General features: G+C 38.9%; 1 protein-coding gene across 1 annotated transcript in view; it reads right to left on the bottom strand.

The window, feature by feature from the left end:
• Positions 1 to 18,463, bottom strand: part of ascc3 (activating signal cointegrator 1 complex subunit 3) — a 343,029-nt gene that overhangs the window by 105,853 nt on the left and 218,713 nt on the right. The window contains 7 exon segments of the mRNA XM_052024551.1: positions 1,646 to 1,766; positions 3,584 to 3,729; positions 5,668 to 5,834; positions 8,870 to 8,955; positions 9,337 to 9,557; positions 11,960 to 12,128; positions 13,122 to 13,220. Coding sequence (XP_051880511.1) covers positions 1,646 to 1,766; positions 3,584 to 3,729; positions 5,668 to 5,834; positions 8,870 to 8,955; positions 9,337 to 9,557; positions 11,960 to 12,128; positions 13,122 to 13,220 — 1,009 coding nt within the window.

The raw sequence follows: 18,463 nt of genomic DNA, 5'->3' as shown, positions 1-18,463 counted from the left end.
ACTGCCCTCTTCCTCAAATCAATACACACATTTATGTCATACAGCTAATAAGCTTAGCCATATAACTATAACTAGTCTGACCTAAAATAATGTGCAAGTGTTAGCATGATAACATAACAGTTAAACATTTGAGAATTTATTTTTCCAGCTATTACTCCATCAATAGGAAGTGTACTCTCAAAGGAATTAATAAACACTTGTTAGTGAAATAAGATAAGCATGTCATATTTCAGTTTTAAGACTTCACTTCTTCTACATTTCAATATTATGCTTCTTTACTAAGCTGATAGCATACAGCCCAGACAGGATTAGCTTATTTCAAATGCAGCAGCAATTGAAAATTGCAAATGCTTGTTTATTATTGGGAAACTCCGTTGCTCATTCTTGGCACTGCAATTGGTGAATTCCAATAACAAAGGTCAGAGGTAATCATGGCTCTTTATTCAAAAATTTGATTTAAGGCATATTTGTTATCATATGTTGAGCTTAAATCTTTAATTTGTAAAAAGCAGCTGTAGCATACAAGCACAACAGATTTCCGATATCATACAATCAAAGAATGGTAACAGCAAAGGAGGCCATTCAGCCCATTGCATCTGTGCCAGCTCCTTACTACAGCAATTGAGTAGTTCCACACTCAGCTCCTCCTCCATAGCCTTGCAAATATACCTCACCATATACTTGTTTAATTCCCCCTTAAAGGCCACATTATAACTTATCTCCAGCACACTGGCAGGTGATGCATTTCAGATTCCAAATTAAAAAGCAAACAGATTGCATATTTCATTCACCATTGAGTGAATGTTTCCCAGATTTTTTCCCAGGGCAAAAATGTCTCACTCGAGGGGGCATAATTTTAAGGTGTTTGGAGGAAGGTATGGGTGGGGGGGGGATGTAGGAATCGAATTTTTTTTTTACACAGACAATGGTGGATGCGTGGAACGCACTGCCGGCAAAGGTGGTGGCGGCAGATACATTAGGGACATTTAAGAGACTCTTAGATAGCCACATGAATGACAGAAAAATGGAGGGCTATGTGGGAGGGGAGGGTTAGATAGATCTTAGAGCAGGATAAAATGTCGGCATGACATTGTGGGCTGAAGGGCCTGTACTGTGCTGTAATGTTATGTTCTATGAAGGGATAATTTTTCTGTCAAACAATTGTACTATTTTCTTTGTTAATTAGTGTGTACATCTAAAAGGAAACTTCTGACTTCTGGACCTTTATGAGCCATCTTAGCGTCACAATAAAATAATTATAATTAAGTATTACCAGCTATGGATTATTGTTGTTACAGTTAATTTATATTCTGATAATTGAAGCAATTTGAAACTTCTAATACAACTGCGTGTGTGCACCAAGTTCTTTTCATTTTTTGCAATCAACACCTATTCAAGTATATAACACTTGTAAATGTCATCTACTGTTAAAAGTAGAGATTATCATAGAACTACATTGACTTATGAAGTGCTGCTTTTAATTTCTAATCTCATCAGAAGCTAATGGTCAGTTAAATTTGTAGCACTGTACAATATAACACTCAGTGGTTCACAATGCCATGTAGTTTGGCTGAACAGAAACAGAGTTAAGGAAAGATTAGACATTTTAAAAGATTTTTCTTGCTTTTTAAGCTTCAAATTTCACCTTGGAATGTTGGTTTGTTCATAGTAGCCATGCGAGGGCAGTAATGCTGGCCTGGGAAGCCATGAATATGCACTTCAAGAGGAACTGGACGCACAGAAGGTCTGAAGTTAAACAGTCCGTTCTAAATTAAATATGAAAAAAAACATATTAAACAAACCTCAAAGCACTATTATTTTGGTTCATCATTCTGCCTACTTTAGAGTGAATGACACCTTGCTATTTAATATAAAATAAAAAGAATTATATACCATAACACCAGTTTGCTTTTCCTTCAAAGCTGGTTCACAAAAATACAGGATAATGCATTGTATCTTCTAAGCTGGAAGGTCAGTTCTGATGGAAGGTCAAAGACCTGAGACATTGACTTTGTTTCACTCTCTCTAGAGAAGCTACCAGACCTGCTGAGTATTTCCAGCAATTTTTTTAATTTCAGAAGGACCCCCTTCAATGTTGAGTCACTCAATACCTGGGACAACACATGCAGTATTACAATTGCCATCCATATCCATATATTCGTGAAGGACCATGGAGAACAAAAATAAAAATCACCCAAGGTTGCTGCTGCTAATTTCTATCTAGGGGCTAAAACTTGTACACTTATATGTACAGTATACTTGCATTTGTGTGCAAACATATATCAGGTGACAAACGTGAGTTTGTTGTGGTTAATCTTTACAGACAAATGAGGTGTCAATGCTCTTCTAGGGTCATGCACAAATATTGGTTACTTGCATGGAACAATGCAGTACTGCCAGAGGTGGAGAGCAAAAGAGATGAAGAAACTGGAACAATCTACAAACTCCAAAGTAATTACACATTTTCTTTTAATGTAAAACAAAACTAAAAGTTCATTGTGCAACTATTGCATATCATTCAAAAAGAAACAATGAGGATACACATGATATGTTTAGTAAGTATAAATGAATCAGTAACAAAATGAATCTGCTCTTATATATGCAAATGAATACCAGTTTCATTAATAAAGATCAAATGCTCCAGAATATTACAAAGTAACAATGCCTTGTGCACATAAAATAAGTAACAACATTTTTTCCTCAAAGCGTTGAGTTTTTAAATAAGTTTCTCCAGACAGAATTTAAGGGCTTTAGAGAAGGAAATGCAGAAAGTATGATTGAATAGGGGGGAAAAATATGGATAGGAAGCTCAAGCTGCAGGATCATCTGGGATGAGAATGCTGCAGGAGGTTAGAAAGGTGTACAGGAACAAAATCATAGACTGATCATTCAGTGCTTGATTCACTGTGGGAATTGGGAGCCAATGCAGGTAGTGATGACAGCCATGATGGGCAAGCAGGACAGCATGTGGACAATAGGAGTTTTAGACAAGGTGAAACGCAGAGATTCATTGAAACCAAATTTAGAGGTATTTAAAAACCGTGTAAAAGTTTTGATAGAAAGAAAGCTGAGGTAAGAGAACAGCCAGAGTTTTATGTATTTGCTATTTTCAGATTCTACTAATGCATTAATCGAGGCATAGTAATGGGTTTATCATGTAAAAAATAAACATTATAAACTGTGCCAGTTTGCAATCAATAGTCTTTATAAGCAGGAAGGGCTACATGTCCTTAGTATTTGTTATTATGTTTTCTTACTAAGATAATAAAACTAATGCTGCAGGAGCTTCAAAATGAGAGAAGGCAATGTAGTATTAAATGTGGAGTGAGTTATAGAGCTCTATTTAATGATACAAGTGGTTATTCAAAATGTTCATTGTTATTGCTCATTAAAATTCACCATCAGTCGTGTAGACAAAAGGCACCTCCTTTCATCACTGTCAGCTGCAGCTTACAAACTGCTGATTGGATTCTGCAAATGTATCATTAAATGATATGTGCTTCCAAAGTACAGACACAAATAATCCATTTGGTATCAGCCCATCATCTGCAATTACTCCTCATGGTCTAATTCTTTTCCTTACCTGTTGGATACCCAACCAGTCAGCCAAATCCTTGGCATTTGCCAGTGCAGTGGATAGTCCCACTATCCTGACAGGGCTTTCAGTGTGAGATGAGATGAAATTAGTTCTGGACACAATTACTTCTAGCACAGGACCTCTTTCATCACCTGCAAATAAACACACGTTTAATTGTTTTTAAATATTAATCTTGCTTTACAAGAAATACACAGATCTTTTTAGATCTGAGACAGGGAGAGGCATTGACAATTTTTGCAATGTGCATGATGCATATTATTTATGAAATAAAAGAACAGAGTAGAAATTCTTATACGTAGCACTTGTGTTTTGGCTGTAGAGCAGACACACTACTGGTAAACTTAGTAGAGAGACAACTGCAACATTTATTTGGCTCATTTTTATGGTCACTTGCAGCCACCTAATTGGAGACTTCAGGCTTCTTACATATGTAAGCTGGTTACCTAAGGAACTCCTGGGAAACATGTTTCTGATGAACGGTGGAGGTGCTGGATTGTCCCCCTTCATGATTCTGCTGCACCTAAAAGAAAGTTCTTCAGAACCCAGAAGGAACAGGTTTCCTCCTTTGTTTCCTAAGTTGTAACGCTACACTTGTGCTCTCAAATGTATATTTCAACCCATCACTTGGGACTTAATTCTGGGCCACTTTAGTGAGGAAAATACCTTGACATTCATCATTTTCAAGCATGTGCTGCCGGTGAAGGTGCAACAGGTGCTGGTAATGAGTACATTAATGCCAAGCAAATTAATTGTATAACAACTTTTTTCTGGGATTATGTAACTGAAAATCCTTTTTTCTCTGATGTGAAATGTAGTAACGACCATTCCTGGGTCATTTAATATCACTAAGTGAATTCCTCTGGCCATATCTGGGCTCCTGACACCATTTCCACAAGAGCACAGGATAACGTCATTCCAGATACACTGCCCCTTTTAAAATGTATGGGGGAACTTGGACCATGCTGTTGCAGAGCGAATATCGTTGGGCAACCCCAGAACAATGTGATCACTGGTCTGGAAATGTTTGACCTTTGAATGAATTACTTCCTTTTCACCTCATGGTCACCATTACTACCCCTGCATCAGAGCCTATCAACAGTCTCCCCTGCAAAGAACCCTGCACCCACACTTGATCTCCAAGCCACATCTTGACCATGCGAGCCTCAAAGTCTAAGGTACTAACCCTCTGATTTGCCATCTCAGCAGTCATCAAATTCCAATGCCCCAGATGGCTGGTAACTACCCATTAATATTAATACATCATTTCATCACCTCCATACCACCCCACTGACCCCCAATCCCATCATCTTGCCCATCAACTTGAATTTAGAAACCATGTTGCTCATGATATCCTATCCCTTTTTCTGGAGATGTCTCACATCCTCCATTGGGTGTGCTGCATGCATCTTGTGAACTTCTGAGTCTGTGAACTTCTGATGTTGCACAATGCTGTTTAATTCCAGATAGTTCTACCCTTTATCATCCAAGAAGTTTTCACACTATGACCAGTTTTCTAATTTCATGATCAATCTGCTAATTTTATTGTCCATTGCTTTTAATTTTAATCATGGACTAGTGATTTCAGAAGCAAAAATTTCAACTTTTGTAGAAGCCTTATGATGTTGCTCTGAGAAGAATAAACCTTTATTTTAAATTTTACAAATTACTGCAGCTGAAGTTAGAAACACTAACATGGGCAGCATAATACACTGGTCAAGTTCTTTGTTCTTGTAAACAACTCCTGCAAATTTCAAGTTATCTCGCTGATATGGATAAGTTTTCGAGGATTGCTTCTATACCTATGTCGTGCTCACAACAGCATTGCCAGAGGCCTGGCAGGAGACCACTTGGCTGTTTCCTCAATATATTAAAAATTATACAGTTTTTTTTTGTAAAAGGATCACATGAAGAAAAGGTATGAGTGAGGTATTGCAGGGTGGTCATGGAAGAACCCTATGGCAAAAACATTATGTTTAGGAAACAAAAATGACACGATGAAAATTGGAGGACAAAAAAAAATAATATACAAACTTATGAGTATCTAATTCCATCCAATATTCAATAATTACCTAGTAAATGGATCTCATCTATGATGAGGATCGCCACTTTTTGGACATAACTCCTATTCTGCCAACTTCTGCTGATGCCATCCCATTTCTCAGGGGTTGTGACAATGAGGTCTGCCTCTTTGATCGCCTTCATATCTGGAGTCACGTCCCCAGTCAATTCCACTACACTGAAGAAAGATATATATCATAGATAAGATGTGGGTAATACAGAATTAATTTTATTTTTGAATAACCACGGATCACCAAATAATTTGACATTTTTCAAAAACATGTATAAACAAAAATGTATAGATTTTAAGTGGAGATGTGTACAGCTTGGTATTAGGTTGGAGATGCAAGAAAGTTGCACTTGACTCAGCTGAACAAAAAAAAGCAAGGGTAGGTCATTTGGCCCCTTATGGCTGCTCTGCCATTCAGTATGATTATGGCTGCTCTGCCATTCAGTATGATTATGGCTGATCATCTACCTCAATGCCACTTTCCCGTATCCTTCAACTTCCCATATTCTTCGACACCCCTAATATCCAAACCTATCAATTTTGAAAATGTTCAGCAACGGAGCCTCCACAGCTTTCTAGAGTAGAGAATTCCAAAGAGTCACTGCTACCTGGGTGAAGAAATTTTTTTCATCTCAGTCATGAAGGTCCAACCTCTTATTTTATGATGGTGAACCCTGGTTCTAGACATTCCAGTCAAGGGAAACATCATCCCTGTATCTATCCTGTCAAATTCCATAAGAATTTTGCATGTTTCTATGAGATTATAGAACCAATCTGTTTACTAACTCCTCAATGGACAACAACCTCCACATCTAAGGAATCAGTCCTGATTTCTCTCTGTCTCAAGTATATTCTTTCTTAGAGACTAGACCCATACACAATATTCTTAGGCTTCTATTCAAGTTCCTGCTTTGTTACAGCCAATGAATATTTAACAAAATACCATAATTTTCAACAGAGCCTTACAATAAGTTATCATTTTGCAGAAAAACTTGAACATGCTATTTGCTTCCTAACTGTCTGTCAGCATGCTAACTTTCAGTAATTTATGTACAATGTCACCCAGGTCCTTCTGAACAGCAAAACCTTTCAATCTTTCACCATTAAAAAAAAATTCCACCTTTCTGTTTTTCAACCAAAGTGATGATCTCACAAATTTCCATATTATGTTTCCATCCGTCATGTACTTGACCATTCACATAAGGTGTCTAAATACCGCTGAAGCTTCCCTACCTCCTCCTCACAAGCGATACTGCCACTATGTGTAGTATTAGCAGAAAACATGGCTTGGTGCCCTCATCCAAATTATTGATATAGACTGTGAATGGCTGTGAGCGCAGTACCAAGCCCTGTGGCACCCCACCTGTCATAACCTTCAAACACAAAAACAAAACAATTTGCTTATTCTACCCATTATCCTGTTCATGACAGGGTATTACTTCCAATCCTATATACTTTACTTTTGTTTAATAATCTCTTGTGTGGTGACTTATTGAACACCTAAAAGTTCAAATACACCATATTGATTGATTCGTTGTTTATTTATTCTACTAGTTATAAACTCAAAAAAACAAACAGATGTGTCAAACATTATTTCCCTTTCACAATTATGCATTCACTCTACACTAGCCTATTATTACATTCTAAGTGCACTGTTACCACCTCCTTGAATATGGATTCCAGAATTTTCCTTACTATTATGTCAGGCTTTCTGGTTTTCTCTCCCCTCATTTCTAAATACTGGGGTTATATTTGTTACCCTCCAATCTGTGGGGTATGTTCAAGAATTTATGGAATTTTGGAACATAACCAATACATCCACTTGGATTTATGTATTCACTTTTACGTCAATATAAAAGGAGCATTACAATTAGCTTTTGAATTAGAAATAAAACTAAAAGTAGCAATGCAATTGCAGTTTCATTGTACCATTGGTACATGAAGTTTTTTTTTGAGAAAAGGGAGATAATTTGGAACCCGTGGCAATGATTCTCTGTAATTAAAAGATCAAGTGTAGGTTTGAAAAGAGAGTCACTCCAAGGCTCACATTTTCAAAAGCAAACTGTTGCATTTGTTGAAAATATGAAATTAAAACTGGAAATACTGGAAACATACAGGTCAGGCAGCATCTGTGAAGCGAGGTACACGACTGTTGTTTTAGGTCAATGATCTTTCATCATAAACACTTTGAATAAAATATTTACAAAAATGATAAGGAAAGTTAAACTAAAAATAACCTTTCCTGTTTTTTCTCTCTCCCTCCTTTTTCTAAAGTGACATTATTTAAGTTATAGAGCAGGATCTTACATTAAAAGAAACTGAAAAATAATAATAACACTCAACAAAAAAAAGACACAAAGAATCTGCAAATGCTGGAATCTGGAGCAATACACAAAAAGTGCTGGAGGAACTCAGCAGGTCAGGCAGCGTCCATGGAGGGAAATGAACAGTCGACGTTATGGGCCGAGACCCTTTATCAGGACTGGAAAGGAAGAGGGCAGAAGCCAGAATAAGAAGGTGGGGGGAAGGGAAGGAGCACATGCAGGCGGGGGTTAGGCGAGTCCCTCTCAGCTTATTACATCTTCTCCCCCTCCCCCCTACCTTCCCCCTCTCACCTGGACTCGCCTATCTCCTGAACTCACCTATCTCCTGAACTCACCTATCTCCTGAACTCACCTATCCCCTGCCAGCCTGTGCTCCTCCCGTCCCCCCCACCTTCTTATTCTGGCTTCTGCCCTCTTCCTTTCCAGTCCTGGTGAAGGGCCTCAGCCTGAAATATCGACTGTTTATTTCCCTCCATGGATGCTGCCTGACCTGTTAAGTTCCTTCAGCACTTTTTGCGTATTACTCAAAATAAGTAGTAAGTTGCTCTGAAAAAGGGTCGTTCAAATTACTTGCGGAGTTTCAGGTGGAATAAGCATCTGACAATGCATGAGCTGAAACCACCACAACTCAAAGGGGCAAACATTTACAGAACTATTTTGATGATTGCTATATCAGTTTTATCTACACCACATATTTCTATAGATGGTTGAGTATTTAAAAAAACATAAAATTATTGTAAGTGTGAGAACTGTAAGGCAAGCCTATGACAAGATCTGTCAGATTCAAAAGAATTAAGTGCCATGAATAGGATGATAATCAGAGACATTGATGAAGGGTTCATGACTGTTTGATTAGATTACAGTACATGTGATGCTTACTTTTTACCCAGCTTTTCCATAATTCTGATTTTCCAATCCTCAATTCGTTCACGTACAAGTGCTTTGAGAGGAGCAATATAAACAGCCTAGAAATTGTACAAAGTTCAAAAGTCATAAAAATCAAGCTTCAGGAGTCAAATTCCCTAAAGTGCCATATTATTGACAAAAAATACATATTAAATAGTGGCATATGTATCAATCTATGCTACGAAATTAACTGTCGGTTATTGATGCACCTGTTGTACATCTCTCCTGATGTTCAGTTCGACTATCATTAACAATTGAATATTGGGAAGGACATGTAATGGCATTCAAAACTATTAATGTCTGCTTTGTGTTGGCAAACAAAGACAATGTTTTTATCCCAGTAGTGCAAGATACTTTTATGAAGATTAAAGAACATACAAATTTAAATATTTCAACTGAAACGCTTACAAATATGATAGAAAAAATTAAACCAAAATAACCTTTGATGTTGGGTATTTGTTGAAAACCCGAAATATTGCCAGCTCAGCAGCAACCGTCTTTCCTGAACCCGTTGGAGCTCCAAGTAGTACATTACAGTCAGTGTGATAAACAGTGTGAAAAATTTGAGTCTGAATTGGGTTGAAGTGGGTAAACTTGTACAGAGCTTCATACTCCCGATTTCCCAGAGCATTGATGGGCAAAGGCTGCAGATCAAGCAATTCTGCAAAGTACAGGTAAGTTAAATATGCAATACATGTAAGAAATGTGTCAAGAGATACAAATGAGCGCACATAACACATAGTGGAAAGCCACTGAATAAGAGTGCAAAAGATTTTAACTACAATAGTTAATAAAGAGAGACACTAAAAAATATAATATCCAATCAGAAACACAAACAAGGCAACAAGGTAAAGCAACAAGCCCAACTCCAGCATTAGTTAAAGGAAATTCAACCTTACTTGTCCCACTGTTGTGTAGTCCTAGCCACCCATCTTCCTCTGGACATGTCCTCTTTTTCTTTAGAATTCATTCCCATCCCATCCCCAACACCTTCATTGCTGTTATCCACCAGGGTGCTCAATTACCTATCCAACTGATTCCCACTCGGACCTGATTAAATTGCCTGTCTGCCTGACATCCAAGATCACCAATCTCTTTGACCTCCGGTTGCCCATTCACTAATACATACACCAGGCCTCTAACTACCCGACCAACTCTGACCTCTTATCTCAGTCCAGCTTAGCCTAACCCTTTCACTTATTGAACCTGACTTTTGCCCTATTGTTTCTACATCACCACATCTAACCCCCAGCCCATCAGCAGGATCCGACTTTCTTTCCCTCCACTAGCTCTGCAATGACAGGAACAAGTGGAGGTAAGGCCCTCATGTACCCCAAATGTGCAAAGCACCCTGGACCCCACTAGACGAAAAGATTTTGTTGCTGGAGGGTCATGCACAAAACTGTGCGTTTGTTCAACTTCCAGCTCATTAACTTATCATCCTTGGGAAAGAGAGGATGAGCAACAAGTACAATAGCATTTTTCATCAAATGTAACATTTTTAATGAAATTATCTGTAACAAGACTGAAAAGCTCTGCTTAAAATAACTCATGTTTTCAGCTCGTCACAAAGCTCCTTCGCAGCCAATTAGCTTCATCTGAAGGAAAGTCACTGCTGTTTCAAGGGCAAATGCAGCAGTCGACTTGTGTACCACAGGGTGATAGAAACAGCAAATTGTTTTACTTATTCAATTTTCAGGATCTAGGTGTCACTACAAAGGCTAACATTTATTGCCAATTGCCTTTGAGAAGGCTGTGGTGAGCCACCATCTTCAATTGTTGTAAATCCTTCTGGTGAATGATCTTCCAAAAAGTGATTGGGGAGGGAGTACCAGGCTCCAAGACAGGGAATGAATATCAGTGGTGGTTGAGGTACAAGTCAAGCAACCTGTTATGTCCTGAATGGTGTTGTAAGTCTTGGAGCTGTGGAGAGCAGGTCATGTGCGGAGTATTTTGTCACGTCCCTGATCTGTGGCTGGTGGAAAGGCTTTCGGTGTAAGTATTTATGTGGCTGGTCCAGTTGAATCTCTGGTCAAAGGAGACAGCCAGGATATTGATGGTGGATATTGATGCTGGAGGGATGATAATTCCTTTGAATATCAAGGGTAGCCGGTTGGATTTTCTCTTGTTGGAGATGGTCATGGCCTGGCATTTTTGTTGCATGAACGCAGCTTGTCATTTATGAGCCCACACCTGAACATTGTCCAGGTATCACTGCGTGCAGGCATGGACTGCTTCTTTTGCTGAGTAGTTGCAGATGGAAGTGAAAGTTGCACAATCATCAGTGAATATCCACACTTTTAACCTTATGATGCAAGAAAGCTCACTGATGAAGCAGCTGAAGATAGTTGGGCCCAAGAATACTGCCTTGAGGAACTCCTGTAGTGATGTCCTGGGCTTTGGAATAATAATAGCCAGATACACCTCACTACAGGCCCTTAAAAACTGATTTCCACTTATCTTATGAGCTAATGCCAGCCTCAACATCATGACAAATTGTCCCTATGTTTCTCTGCAAACAGCTTCATGGAATATACCTTTGAGGACGATGGGGCCTCAGTTTTAAAAAGGCATTTCCAATAATGTACCTTCCCTTAAAACCGCATTGAAATGTCAGTCCAACTAAGGTGCTTAAGTCATGGAATGGGCTTTGAACCATAACCTTCTGCTCAGAGACAAAATTGCTATCACTGAGCCTTGATAATGGTAATAATTGTCATTTGTGTGGGATCATGATTGAAGAATGCTGGCTGCTTAGTAAAACCCTAGTTGCATTACAAACAATCCAATGTTCATATGCTTGCACTCCCAGTAGGAATCACCAGGATCTTAAAATTTGGCTTTTTATCCCTCCCCCCCATACCTAATGCAGAGTTGCTGAGGTCAGCTGTAGGACTTCTATAATTAATTACCCTAACAAAGATCATCTAACTACAGCTATGAAACAAATTCAGGACCTTATTTGCACTGCTCAGCTGTGCATTGAATAAACTACTGAGCCACCTAGAGTGGTGACTGCTATGTCTCAGTAATATATAAATAAATGCTTTATAGTTACATTACCAGTGTGAGGGGGATGTCTCTCTGGCAGAATCAGATATTGAAAATTAATTATGCACACGGCCTCTGCTCCCAGCCACCGATCAGACACAGCCCGGATGTAGTACTGAGAGGGCAATGGCTCAAAAATAGGAATGGTAAATACCAACAGCTGCGGTTCTTTAGACAAAACCTACAATCAACATAAAAGAAAACAAATCATTAAAGGAGTTTTTAATTTTCCTCCTCTCAAAAGAAACTTTTTAAACATTTGCAACCAGATATTTGACAACATTTTTGTACAAATTAATACAAATGCAATTCAAAATTTCTCATCCGAATAGTTTGCCTGATTGGTCCAAAAATATTTTTTTCTTTTAAGGTAACATTTGCTTCTTACAGAGTAATCTCACAAGAGATACTGTGCGTCTAATTGCTACTTTCATTATTATTACAAGTTTTGCCCTCAGATTGTTCTGTAGCATTATTTATTTATTTATTTTTATTTACAACGTGGTAACAGGCCCTTTCGGCCCAACGTGTCTGCGCCGCCCATTTTAAACCCCAAATTAACCTATCTTTAGAATGTGGGAGGAAAGCGGAGCACCAAGAGGAAACCCACGCAGACATGGGAGAACGTATAAACTTCTTACAGACAGCGACAGGAATTGAACCCCTATCGCTGGCGCTGTAATAGCATCGCACTAACCGCTACGCTACCGTGCCGTATTGGAAGCATTCTTAAGAAAACTTTTAATTATTTAAATTGATAGATAGGATTGACTCTGACTGGAAAACTGAATTCAAATTCAACACAGCTTGGTTTGAAGAAAGTTCAAAAGGGTGAATCAACATTCAATTTATATTGCTTTGGAGAACAATGACAAATTGTACATTGTGACAAACATGAATCAGATATGCAATTGCCAAACATTTTCATTTTCATCATGGTCAATAGCTTTAAGATATATTTGCATACATTGTATAATGAAAATTAAACAACCCTCTATGGTCACTGTAAAACTGTAAACAAATCTTGGTTGCATGAACATTTTTCAGGAAATGTATTCCAGTGGCTGAAACAATACCGTCAACTCCAGTTTACTGAGCCAGCAACCACAATCCACAAAATCAGCAGCAATGGGGAAAATGTCACGATTGTATTACCAATGTGGTTGCACCTCACCTGTTTCTTTTGGAGAAGGAAGTACTCTGAATGGTATATGTGGTCATTCACAGGATCTTCCACCCAAATCCACCAAGGCTCACCTACAGATCCATGAGTCTGTGAAGACCAATGCTATTAATTAATTTCTGTCTTCCAAAACTACTGAAACTAACTTTAAGAAAATGACACTGGAGTAATATTATCACAACAATAACACAGCAAATGATGAAGTTATTTAGGCACAGAGTCTTCATCACCTCATCAAAGAGTAATTCAATTATTCCCATTCCCTGGCTCTTTTCCAATTCTGTGTTTTTTTCCCCCCTTTCAAAGAGTAATACAGCATGGAAACAGGCCCTTCGGCCCAATGGGTCCATGCCGAGCAAGATGTCCCATTCAAGCTAGTCCCATTTGCCAGCATTTGTCCCATAACCTTGTAGACCTTTCCATTCCATGTACCTGTCCAACTGTCTTTTAAAAGTTGTTATTGTACTTGCCTCAACTACTTCCTCTGGCAGCTAATTCCACATGGATACCACCCTTTGTGTATAAAAGTTGCCCCTCAAGTTCCTCTTAAATCTTTCCCCTCTCACCTTTAACCTATGCTCTCTAGTTCTTGACACCCCAACTCTGGGGAAAGAAAACTGAGTTTATTGACCCTATCTATGCCCCTCATAATTTTATACACCTCTGTAAGATCATCTCTGAGTGTCCTATGCTCTCAGGAATAAAGTTTAGCCTGTCCAACCTCTCCCTATAATTCAGTCCCTCAAGTCCTGGCAGCATCCTTGTCAATCTTTTCTGCACTCTTTCCGGTTAAATAACACGTTTCCTACAGCAAGGTGACCAAAACTGAACACAGTACTCCAAGTGCGGCCTCACGAGCATCCTGTACAACTGCACCATGGCCTCTCAATTTTTATACTCAGTGCTCTGACTTATGAAGGCCAGCATGCCAAAAGCCTTCTTCACCACTGTGTATACCTGTGACTCCACTTTTAGGGAACCACGTACCTGTACTCCAGGGTCCCTCTGTTCTACAACTCTCCCCAGGGCCCTGCCATTCACTGTGAAAGTCCTACCTGGATCTGACTTTACAAAAATGCAACACCTGGCACTGATCTGAATTAAACTCTATTTGCCATTCCTCGGCCCACTTACTCAGCTGATCAAGACCTGCCTGTAACTTTTGATAACCTTCAAAAATTATGATCATGTTTTTATCCAATTCTCTTTGGAAAGCCATTATTAAAAATGTCAACTGCTCTCAAAGATCTGGGAACAGAGGAGGCAACTAGAATCTGGAAAAATCCTTTACTAGCATCAAAGAGAAGGTAACTGGGAGTTATGATCTGAGAGACAGTAACCAGGTGACTCTGCTCAGTGCCATTTCAGTAGATTCTGAATTGCTTGTACAATGCATAATTTGGGTGAGGCCCAATAGAACAACACCTCATATTCCATCTCTATAATCTGCAACCCAATGGTATGAACACCAAATTTTCCAATTTCAGGTAACCCTCACCTCCTGTCCACTAATCTCCTACTGCCCCATCTCATTCCTCCCCCTTTCCTCTTCACTCTCAATCCTGATGCAGGGTCTCAACCCGAAATGTTGTTTGCTGATGTCATCTAAATCTGCATCAATTTTAAACTTTTCATTGATCTTGGCCTTTCTATCAGTTGATTGAAATTGCTCAGTGGTTAAGCCTATGCAGAAAAAAACACTATTTTATGCTTACAGTTATTTAAAATGTAGTCTTTTTAAAACATTTTTGCTCCTATTCCACATATTCTATTTTTGCATGGTCTGTAGATATTTATTTGAATGAAGAAAGACCAGCCTTTCCATGATGCACATCAGTGCTTCCATAATAAAAGCAAATAATCATGATTTCTGGAATGCAATTTTAATTAAACCCTTCCACATTTTTTTAGCTAGAATATAAAACTCCACAACTATGTACAATAAAGTAGATGACAGTGGATATTTTCATATATCTTTTCATTAACTCAGCACTCCCCCTGCTGATTCTTTATTTACATTGCATTGTTGCTATACTAGTTCAAGGTAGAAGTAGGAATAGGAAGAAACAAATACTTTCTAGTACTTTAAAAAGAAATCCAATGACCTTTTATTCAATCAATTACATTGTAACCCAAAAACAATCAGCGGAATAGCACTGATTAATGTGGCAGAAGCTGACTAATTAAATGGACCAATGCAACAGACGATGTTGGCCAAACAAAGAACATCCAAAATATGCTAACAGTAAGCTTTGAAACTGTTTAAGAAATTATTAATATTAATCACCATTGCAATGTTAAATATCTATCCTAATTTTCTGACTCTTGTTTACATGCAGGAATTATTGATGTGCAAATTGGAAGTCTTGACCAACCATATCCCTTTAAATAAATTACCTACAGTAATTGAAAACCTAAACTCATCATCATGGTTGCAACTGCTTCCTTCAACATGCATGCAGTATGTAAATATTCACTTCACGGTCAAGTTCAAAATGTTAATAATATATAGCCTTAATTAAATAAATCAAAGATGACAATACAGCAATCATTATCCATCCAACAATCATTTACATTGGAGGACGCTAAGGCAATAAACCCTAAAATTTCTATCTATCTTTTCCATCTTATTCACATCTATCCTCCATTTTCATGGCCAATGTTTACTTGGTCTATTATGAAGTACCATCACCAAGTTATCTTTCTATGACAATTCTCTATGATTTCAGGCTATCCAGGACATGCCAACAAATATAAATGAGGTGCTTCTTTGCAAAAGCAGTGCTTCTTTGCAGGGGGAGGGGAACCATAGTGTTAGAGCAGATAGTGAAGTGGAGGAGGATAAAGATTATGCGAAGACTGCATGTATAGACAGAAATCAAAGGTTTGTACATGATAGAAATGTCCTCAGGTGTATCTATTTCAATGCACGGAGTATTGTAGGTAAGGCAGATGAGTTTAGGGTGTGGATTGGCACATGGGATTACGACATTATAGCTATTAGTGAGAGTTGGTTGCAGGAGGGGCAGGACTGGCAGCTTAGTGTTCTGGGGTTCTATTGTTTCAGACATGATAGAGGAGGAGGGATGAAAGGGGGAAGAGTGGCATTACTAGTCAGGGAAAATATTACAGCTGTGTGTAGACAGGACAGCGCAAAAAGCTCATCTACAGAGGCCATATTGGTGGAGCTGAGGAACAGGAAAGGTGTGACCACACTAATAGGGTTGTATTATAGACCGCCTAATAGTCAGAGAGAATTGGAGGAGCAAATCTGTAGAGAGATAGCAGACCGATGTAAGAAACAGTAAGTTGTAATAGTAGGGGATTTTAACTTTCCACATTTTGACTGGGACTCCCACACTGTGAAAGGGCTGGATGGCTTGGAGTTTGTCAAATGTGTTCCGGAAAGTTTTCTAAATCAATATATGGAGGTACCAACGAGAAAGAATGCAATACTTGATCTCCTATTAGGGAACCAGACAGGTCAGGTGACAGAAGTATGTGTAGGTGAACGTTTTGAGTCCAGTGACCATGATGTCATTAGTTTCAAGTTAATTATGGATAAGGATAGGTCTGGTCCTCGAGTTGAGGTTCTAAATTGGAGAAAGGCCAATTGTGTGGATATGAGAAAGGATCAAGGAAGAGTGGATTGGGATAAGTTGTTTCCTGGCAAGGATGTATTCAGTAAGTGGAAGGCCTTCAAAGGCAAAATTTTGAGAGTGCAGAGTTTGCATGTTCCTGCCAGAATTAAAGGCAAAGTTAACAGGCATAGGGAACCTTGGTTTTCAAGGGATATTGACGATCTGGTTAAGAAAAAGAGAGAGGTGTATAGAAGGTATAGGCAACTAGAAACAGATGAGGTACTTGAAGAGTATAGAAAATGTAAGAAAATACTAAGGAAGGAAATCAGGAAGGCAAAAAGAAGACATGAGGTTGCTTTGGCAGATAATGTGAAGGTAAACCCAAAGGGTTTTCTACAAGTATATTAAGAGTAAAAGGATAGTAAGGAACAAAATTGGTCCCCTAGAAGATTAGAGTGGTTGTCTATGTGTGGAGCCTCAGGAGATGGGGGAGATCTTAAACAGTTTTTTTGCATCAGTATTTACTCAGGAAACTGGCATAGTGTATATGGAAGGAAGGGAAACAAGCAGTAGTGTCATGGAACATATAGAGATTTAAGAGGAGGAGGTGCTTGCTGCCTTACAGTGAATAAAGGTAGATAAATCCCCCGGGCCTGACGTGATATTTCCTCGGACCTTGAGAGAGACTAGTGTAGAAATTGCAGGGGCCCTGGCAGATATACTTAAAATGTCCTTAGCCACGGGTGCGGTGCTGGAGGACTGAAGGGTAGCTCATGTTGTTCCGTTGTTTAAAAAAGGCTCTAAAAGTAAACCAGGTAATTACAGGCCAGTGAGCCTGACATCAGTAGTAGGTAAATTATTGGAAGGTGTTCTGAGAGATCGGATATACAAGTATTTAGACAGCCAAGGGCTGATTAAGGATAGCCGGCATGGCTTTGCGCGCGGTAGATCATGTTTAACAAATCTTGTAAAGTTTTTCGAGGAGGTTACCAAGAAAGTAGATGAAGGAAAGGCTGTGGATGTTGTCTAGATGGACTTTAGTAAGGCCTTTGACAATGTCTCACATGGGAAGTTAGTTCAGAAGGCTCAGGCACTAGGTATCCATGGAGAGGTTGTAAACTAGATTAGAAATTGGCTGTGTGGGAGAAGACAGAGTGGTAGTGGATGATTGTTTCTCAGACTGGAGGCCTGTGACTAGTGGTGTGCCTCAGGGATCTGTGCTGGGACCACTGTTGTTTGTCTATATCAATGATCTAGATGATAATGTGGTAAATTGGATCAGCAAGTTTGCTGATGAGACTAAGATTAGAGGCGTTGTGGGCAGCGAGGAAGGCTTTCAAAGCTTGCAGAGGGATCAGGACCAATTGGAAAAATGGGCCAGAAAATGGCAGATGGAATTTAATGCAGACAAGTTTGAAGTGTTGCATTTTGGAAGGAGAAATCAAGGTAGGACATAGTAAATGGTAGGGCACTGAGGAGTGCAGAGGAACAAAGGGATCTGGGAGTTCAGATACATAATTTCCTGAAAGTTGCGTCACAGGTAGACAGGGTTGTAAAGAAGGCTTTTGTCATTCTGGCATTCATAAATCAAAGTATTTAGTATAGGAGTTGGGGTGTTATGGTGAGGTTTTATAAGATATTGGTGAGGCCAAATTTGGAGTAGTGTGTGCATTTCTGGTCACCTAACTATAGGAAGGATATCAGTAAGATTGAGAGAGTGCAGAGAAGATATACTAGAATGTTGCCGGGTCT

This window comes from Pristis pectinata, chromosome 10 (genome assembly GCF_009764475.1).
Source record: "Pristis pectinata isolate sPriPec2 chromosome 10, sPriPec2.1.pri, whole genome shotgun sequence".
In the NCBI taxonomy this organism is placed as follows: domain Eukaryota; kingdom Metazoa; phylum Chordata; class Chondrichthyes; order Rhinopristiformes; family Pristidae; genus Pristis; species Pristis pectinata.
The sequence above is the reverse complement of the archived record's forward strand: the minus strand, read 5'-3'. Positions and strand labels throughout refer to the sequence as shown.